Raw genomic sequence first — 8,398 nt, 5'->3', positions numbered from 1 at the left:
TTTGACTGTGGTTGGATTTATTGTATCCCCACTACTAGTTGGAGTGCTCTATAATATTATGCAAAGTATTTTATCATATCAAATAATGGGACAGGAAAGGACACTGTATGGTCGATCTGAAATGGATGTGGACACATGATTGAAAGCACCCTTCAGTTGTGGATGCAAATAATTCTTCGTTGAGAATGCAAAAATGGGAAGGGATTAATGGCCACCGGTGGGTCATGAGAATGGAAAAACACTTCACTTGAGACATCTGAAGGTGAACTGATGTAAATTACGATTTTAATGTATACATTCAAACTTCCCTGTGGAGGGAGGAATGAGGTGCATGTCAGTGCAGCACTATGAGATGTGTTTCCAGCCTACTGTACACAGTTGGGATGTTTTTTTTTGTCTTCTATCATCTCAAATACTTTGGCAACAATAGTTTTCTGTGGTGAAGTAACAACAGGAGAAGTTATTGAAAAAAAGTCACCCTGATTTTATTTTTCAAAAATCAGAAAACATTTTAGGTGAAGGAAACATTTGAAAAAACAAAAACAAAGCACATTTACATTGTAAACAAGCCAAACTGGCTCAACATTACTTGAATTGTAGAGACAACTTGAAAGCAGTTTTGACATGGTTTGCTAAAGAAAGGCACAACTTGGCAAATGCATATCGATAAGGAATGTACAGCAGGGGCCTACAAAGTACTCGGACCATTCTGAGTTGTGTAAAGTGTCCAGTGATACATTCATTACTGTTCCAACTCAGCAGGTTGAGAATGAAAAATCGCATAATCGCATACCTAAAGAATGTATCGGAAAAATGTACAGAGCATTAGCGTTGAGTAGGGGGAGCGGGGTGGAGGACAACTAAAGTCTAAAACGAGGTAGAACGTACCCCCTAAACTCAAGCATTTCATGAAGTATAAATAAATTAACAATGCTACAAGGTGATAAGATAACCTAGGAAAAAAAAAAGAAAAGTTAGACAGTTTCAAACTAAATCTGGGAGTGGAAAAGTTAACAAAATTGTTGATTTGCCCTTTCCCTGGTCAGCTACCACAATAAAAGCAGTGAAATGCAACTAAAATGTAAATTGGGACTACAACCTGAAATAAAGTGCAGGCATGAGAACATTAAGCATATAAAAGCCTTCAGACCTCAGCCAACTAAATTTGACAGCAGATTTACAAGTGGAACATGTTGGGCGGGGTTGGGGGGGGGGTTGACTGATGGAGATATGAAATGCATGTAATGCTACACAGTACAACACACTAATTTATCAGTCCAACAGAGCCTTCATAATCAGACGCTGCAGTGAAAGACAACAGCAACATGTACAACTTGGGTTAGGCACTTAGTTTGAGTCAATAACTGCTGTATCTTAGCACCGACGCAACAAAGACGAAAGCCTATTTTATAATCTACATTTTCCGAAAAGCGATGACCGAACTGCACCATGAAGATGTGATAGACACCGGAATAATCTGAGCCCCTTCAAAATTAGACATGCTAATGACATTTACCACGACAAAAATGCACAATGTCATAAAACCTATGGCACACAATAGGAGGGAAAGTAGTCATTATAGATACATATGGTTAACTACACCATTATTTCAGAACGCTGAGACACGGTGTCCTTAAAAAGTCATGCCCTGAAACTTTTCCTATTAAAGTCGAAATCCTTCAAAAAGTATCAAGGAGACAGTCTGAATTAAAGCAGTTTCAAGTAAAGTTATACATTCAAACTTCTGAATAGACAGCAAAACAAAAAAAGAACGCACAAGAGAAAGAAAAAAAAAAATACCCGCATATATTTATATCAAATAAAATACAACTACAGTAGTTATATCAAGTTCAACTAAAAAAAAAAAATAACACTTGAGTCGTTCAGATCAGGAGGGAAGAGAGCTGCGATGAAGTTACTGGAAAAGTTCAAACAATCTAAGCCAAATTCTACAAAGTTTGCTCTGGATAATGATTGTACCTCATTCAAAAAGGGAGTTCAGGCCATGAACTAACTGACGGCTAAAAAAACAACAAAAAACAAAAAGCCTAATTAACAGCAATTTTACCCTCCTCCATGAAATGTGGGAACTGTGATTTTGGCACACTGTCAGAGCTGTTCTTCTCAATTTCAGCCATGGTGGCGGGCAGGCCGGAGTGAGAGCCATCCATCTTCATGAGGCCTCCGGTGGATCCAATCAGGGGCCCACCGGCAGGGCTCCCAGGGAGTGGGATGCCACCGCCCTGGATGACGGATATTTCATTGGTCTTCATGGTGAGGCCACCACTGAAGGCAGCAGCGTACTGGTTCCACAGAGACGAGTCGAAGTTCATTTGTGGAGCACCTAGTTCTTTGGGGGCCTGCATAATTTCTGGCAACATCTTGGCCTCGGAGCTCATCGCCATCAGCGCCATGGGATTATCCAGAGACAGGCGCTGGCCACGCCGTGACGTGTTGTTCCACATGTGAGTGCCGATGTGCACCTAAATGACAAGACACGCAGTTAGCTACAATCCAAATCATTTCAAATTATTTAAGTACATGCTTAAAATTGATTAACAAATCACCCATTTAGCACTCTGACAAACAGACGTACCTTTAGATTTCCCTTGGTGGTGAAAGCCCTGCCGCAGATGTTGCAGGCGAAAGGCTTCTCTCCTGTGTGAGTGCGCTCGTGGATCTGCAAGGCGCTCGCAGATGAGAAGTTCTTGCCGCAGGCGTTACACACGTGCTGTTTGGTTGATCGTCGCGGAGCTGTGGAGATGGAGGGCATGGCCGTTCCCTGGGGCATATGCGAGCTGAACAAACCGTGAGGCCCCAGAGGATTCTCTGAAGGGATCTTCATTTCCAGACTGGCCAGACTTGATGGTATCCTCATGAAAGACATGTTGCTGGGAACTGGAAGTACAAAAAGGTAGAAAATTAGATCAAAAGCATCCAACACAGCTAAGAAGCCTCTAAAATACTATTGCCTAATACACTTACCATAGTCTCCGTTTGTGAATGGAGTGCTGGGTTCCTCTTTAATTGCTTTGGGGGTGAAGCTGCTGGAAGCGGTGAGGTCAAGGGCTCCACCCGATTCTGTACCTCCTTGAGCGCCACAATCAGATTCTGCTTTTGACCCATTGTGGGCGTATTCATCAACAGCAGACTCAGGGGACTTGCAACTATTCATGTTGTTAATTGGGGAAGAGGAATGAAACGACATGGCGGAGTCAGAGATAGCAGGACTACGGCCGTTCTGATATTCCTGCTCTCTGGGGGCTGACGGGGATTCTTTGGATGTTCCCTCGCTTTCCGAAGTGGTGCTGCTCTGTCGTTTCAGTGCAAGAGCAGAGGTGAGATTCTTCAGAACATCTAGGCTGGAAAACACAGACGGGGCTACGTGTTGCTGTGGTTGTTCCTCTGAGGCAGGTGGGAGGGAATCTGGGGTGTCGTTTGGCTTGTGGGAGTTCAGCTCTGGCTTGTGATCCTCCATGCTGGCCTCGAAACCGTTGGCATCCATAGATGTATCCTCTGGTAGAGAGGACTCCATTGCATCTGCTGCTTCAAACTGGTTTTCTGGCATCGGGGTGTTGGGGATCTGCCCACCCATGTGCATACGAATGTGCTGCTGCAGAACCACAGCGTTGGTGAACTTCTTCTGGCAGATCGGACACGAGTGCTGCATTTTGAGAGGAGTGTTAGCCCTGTGCACTCCATAATGGGCCTTCAGGTTACCCTTGGTGGAGAACGCACGGCCGCAGATTTTGCACTTGTAGGGCCTCTCGCCTGTGTGTGTGCGGTAATGCATTTTGAGTGAGCTCTGGCAACTGAGCACCCTGTGGCAGATCACACACTCGTTGGGGTCACTGGTTCTCTTTTCAAGGCCATCCACCATCTGCTGAAGTTTTGCAGTACCAGAGCTTTGTTCTCCTGGGAGGGCACTACCGTTCATATGATGCAGTGCTCCAAGCAGGTCTTTAGCATCCTTCGGATTTTGATCCAGTCCAGTCTCTTGGCCAAACACGTTAGAGGAAACAGATGGGGAGCCATCACTTGTCGATGGGGAGGGTCTCTGGGTAAATGGGTTCTCTGCAAAGCTGTCAAATGTCTTCATCCCTGGCATGGATGACGAGTGGAACCCAGCAGCAGGATGGCCTATCACAGGCTTAATTTCAGTCAGGTTTGACTCGTCCATGGGCACGGACATACCAAAGGGAATGCCACTGCTTGTGGGAATGTTGTCAAGGTGCTCTGGCACAGGATGTGGGTTCATGCCGATGTTAGGATACTTGTCTTTATGCCTCTGGAAATGCACTTTGAGGTTCCCTTTGGTTGTGAAGCGGTTGCCACAAATGTTACACTTGAAGGGCCTCTCGCCGGTGTGAGAACGCAAGTGAATCTGGAGAGCGCTGTCGTTGCCAAACGTCTTCCCGCAGTACTTACACTTGTGCTTGTATAACGAGTCGCCGTTCTTTGGTTCCGGTGGGAGGTTCAGCATCTTCGTCTTGACTTTTTTGGAGGACTCAATCCCTGCTTGGATGCCGTTGAAGGTGCTAGGGAAACCCATGACCCCTGGCGACTGTGGCAGTAGTGCTGGTAAGCGGCTAGCCAGATCTGGAATGCCCTTCAAAATGTCTGTTTTAGAAGTCACTGAACCAAGTCCTGCAGGTAGAGAGGTAGGGATGCCGGAGAGAGGTAGTTTACCTTGCTTCATCGACTCCATAGAGAGGCTCTGACTACCGGTCCTTTTTCCTATCAGTGCTGCTGCAGCAGACAGCTGTTGGGAGAGATGTGCACCGAGGGCTTTCAGAGGGTCCATCACCGCCCCTACAGATGACTGAAGACCCTGTGGAGTCATCATGGCTACTTGGATTCGAATCTGTTCTGTGAGCTGGATTTGTTGGAGCTGCTGTTGCTGGAGGCACACCAACTGTTCCAGGATCATCGGGATGGCCTGCATGGTTTCCTGCGACGAGGTCAGAGATGTATTATTTGAAGAATGTTGGGAGACGGCTACTTTAGTGTCTGCCATGGTTTCAAGAGTGACTTGATTTGAATCTTGCAGTTTGGATAAGGGATGGTAAGTCATCTCAGGGGAAGCGGGCATCTCCGCCTGATCCTGTTGTCCCGAGTCCTCCGCGTTCATGCTGGACTCTTCCTCCGCTCGGTCCAGGTGGTCTGAGTTGACATTTGATAGGGAGTGACTGCTGGACTGGCTATCGTCATGGTCGCTTGTGAGGCCTTCGGGAGAGCCATGTGAATATTCCTCGGGCATTTCATTCCCGTCTCCGTCTTTCATGATGACCACTTGCTGACTTTTAGTGCAATTTTTCTCGTGTTCAAGAAACTCTGCCTCGTCAAAGAATTCGGCACAGCATTTGTTGCAGACCCTGGTCTCGTCCATCCTGAACCGCTTCATTTCATTTCCAGTCTCTTCACCGTGCTCATCTTGAAGACTCCCTAAAACAAAAGAGGATAGGATATGAATTAATGCTCTTTATACAATTATAGCAACATTTGACCAATAAAAATACATTTGTATAAAATAAGCACATCTAACAAATAAAACGGCATGTGTAGATATTCTGTGTCAAGATTAGTCAGATGGAGAACAACACCTCTGTGTCCTGTCTTAATATATTTTAACTTTATGAGGGTTGTGTTACATATTTGCCACCATTGTGACAATGTGTTGAATTGATTTTATGTTCTTTCTATTTGAGGCTTTAGTTTCTTGTGTTTATTGGATAATAATGTGTCTCTTATGTGGTCCACTCTGCTGGCCCCTGTAGTGCTGTTAAGGACTTTGAATCTGGCTATTGTCCACAGGGCCAGCAGAGGGCAATCATCCACCTTTGACATGATCCAGAACAATGGCCAGAAAGATAAAGAGCCATGAGCATTAAATTACTGTGTTGTTTCTCAAACAAGGCCACCAAGCACTCGCTAAAAATCAGATCCATTTCCAGTGCCACACATGGGGAGGAGGGGGGGGCCAAAACTGTGACCACTAAAAGCTGAATTCAGGTTCCACAATGCAAAACGAAACTCTAAAAACAAGTATACAATGCAGACGATGGGCTGAAAGAGAATGGTGATTACTTTCAAGCATTTCCACAGCCTGAGAGCCTGATAAGTGCTCCTGTGTGCATTTTTAATGTGTCTGCTAACCAAGAGGCCATTTCACAACTGGGTGTATTGTTAAATGCTAATGAATCAGAGAAAAAAAGGGGGGTAGACCACCTGTTTGCATTTTCTAAAGAAACTGTTGGACTTGGTAATTGCTCACCAGGAGGCATTGAAGGGTGTCATACACACACAAAAAAAGCCACATTACATTGTGATCTATGGAGGAACCAGTATCAGCCACTCATACGAGTATTTAATGCAGGAAATATCGACAGAGTGGAATTTCACTGAGATCTTCAAATAAATTAAAAAGGAGGCAACGCTCTGGTTCAACCACTTGACGGCGCATGACCTGTGTGATCACCTTTACTAGGGTACAGGACACGAGGTCAGACTCAGGCAGACTACACAAAAATCTCATATTTTATTAAATTAAAAATTAATAATGACATGAACCATGATTGACTGCGGCTCTCCATCGCACCACGTTAAACAAAAGTTACACTAATTATAAAAGGTGGAGGTCTACGGGCAGCGCTGGAGCATGCATGCATGCATATGGCAACACCAAAACGCACCCCCACCCAAAAGTCTCCACAAAAAAAAAAAAAAACTGCTCCATCCCCCACCTCTCCACATATGTACGAAAGGAAACAGTCATGCATTAAACTGGGGGATTTATTGCCTTTAGGTCAGCTTACTCCAGAGTCACATTTCATACCTCCATCACCTTTTTTTTTAAACCTTTAAAAAAAAAAAAGCCTGAGCACACAAACTCCAACTCAAAATATGAATGACAAAATATATAAATGTTCAAACACTGGATATAAAAGTAAGAGTCACTAAAGTCAACCGTAATAACTCCAAATGCGCACTAATATTTGGCAGCGATTAAAAAAAAAGTGATGTGTCCTGACAAATGAGACCCAGTTATAGATATAGATATAGAATATGAATAAAAACACATATATATATAAATATATATAAAAAAACATATAGTGTTGAAGTCGGTGTATCAAACAATCAACAGGTAGCGACGCACGAGCCAATGAATCAAAAAGAAGTTCAAAGGGATTCACCGACACCGAAACACTCGATTTAAGGTGGAATTCAGACACCTGGGGACGCCTTAAAAACGTATGAAAGGTTACAAATAATTATTATTTGACCTAAAAGTTAAAAGTTGGTGTTAAACGAACACCTGCGTCGCGTTTTAAAATCATTTCTGAATGTGTCGCCTCTTCCCAAAAACAAAAAAACTTGACTGACTGACTCCTGCGGACAGGTCAAAGTGCGAGAGGAACAGTGTTCAAACTAAAATATATATATTTATATATATGCTGAAACTTTGAGATGAAATGTTGGCAGCATGGCATGACGAGGCTCTCTCTCTCTCTCCCTCTGTCTCATATCTTGTTAAACTTACCGTTTCCTAACGAACCAGGCTCGTCGGAGTTGATGTGCTGCGGCTTGGCTTGCTTACGCCTCGACATGGTGCAACCATCAGGAGCAGCAACAACAACAACAAAAAAAGAAAGAAAGAGAGTTGCAAACAATTTTTCCCCTCTCTCTCTATTTCTCTCTCTCTCTCTGTGTTTCTATCCTTCTTCAACAAATTCTTCCTCGGCTTTGTGGAGGAAAATTAGGGCCCCCTCAAGTAGAAATGCGCATGTCAACGTAATTATTATTATCAATAATGCATTGCGATTTATCACGGTCCTCTGACAGCTGATTGGCTCCGGTCCAAGTGCTCGCACATTATTCAAATGCGCTCCCCTATTGATGAGAGGAGCGCGGCGGCGAGGAGGGGGCGGGAGGAGCCCTGCGAGTGGATGGAGCTGCAGGATGGAGGCAGGGTTAATAATAATACCGAGGCCGGCTCATCGCTGCTTTTTCCTCCTTCATGACAAGAAAAAGAAAAAAAGAAAATGTATTGTGCACAAGCGAGCAGTCAAACAGTGTCTTCAACTTTCAGCCTGGATGCAAACCTGTTGCGCAAAACATGAAATAGTACCGTACGCGTACTTTTGTTTCGATCCCCATTCACAAATTCATTCACACATTCCAGGAAACACGTCATATCTTCTTACACCCCCCCTGTGATATATTTATAATGTTCCTGGTGCATGTGCGGTAAGGAAAAGTCAATTTATGGTAATCTATCTATCATGTTAATGTACAAACACACGTTTATGGATTTGTTGGGATGTTTTTCTAACAAATATCATGGGATGATTTGTTTATTAGTAGTAAGGGAAGTCGACAGAGCAGCTTCCTCTCAGGA

At 44.0% G+C, this 8,398-nt stretch overlaps 1 protein-coding gene across 1 annotated transcript; it reads right to left on the bottom strand.

Moving 5' to 3' along the window:
- Positions 1-873: 873 nt before the first annotated feature.
- On the bottom strand, positions 874-7,820 carry sall4 (spalt-like transcription factor 4). Its single transcript, XM_010737052.3, has 4 exons — positions 7,541-7,820; positions 2,986-5,445; positions 2,597-2,898; positions 874-2,483 (listed from the first exon to the last, which is right to left on the bottom strand). Exons 1-4 carry the CDS (start codon positions 7,605-7,607, stop codon positions 2,049-2,051), a joined length of 3,264 nt encoding a protein of 1,087 aa, XP_010735354.2. The 5' UTR covers positions 7,608-7,820; the 3' UTR covers positions 874-2,048.
- Positions 7,821-8,398: the final 578 nt, after the last annotated feature.

This window comes from Larimichthys crocea, chromosome XV (genome assembly GCF_000972845.2).
Source record: "Larimichthys crocea isolate SSNF chromosome XV, L_crocea_2.0, whole genome shotgun sequence".
Classification (NCBI taxonomy): Eukaryota; Metazoa; Chordata; class Actinopteri; family Sciaenidae; genus Larimichthys; species Larimichthys crocea.
The sequence above is the reverse complement of the archived record's forward strand: the minus strand, read 5'-3'. Positions and strand labels throughout refer to the sequence as shown.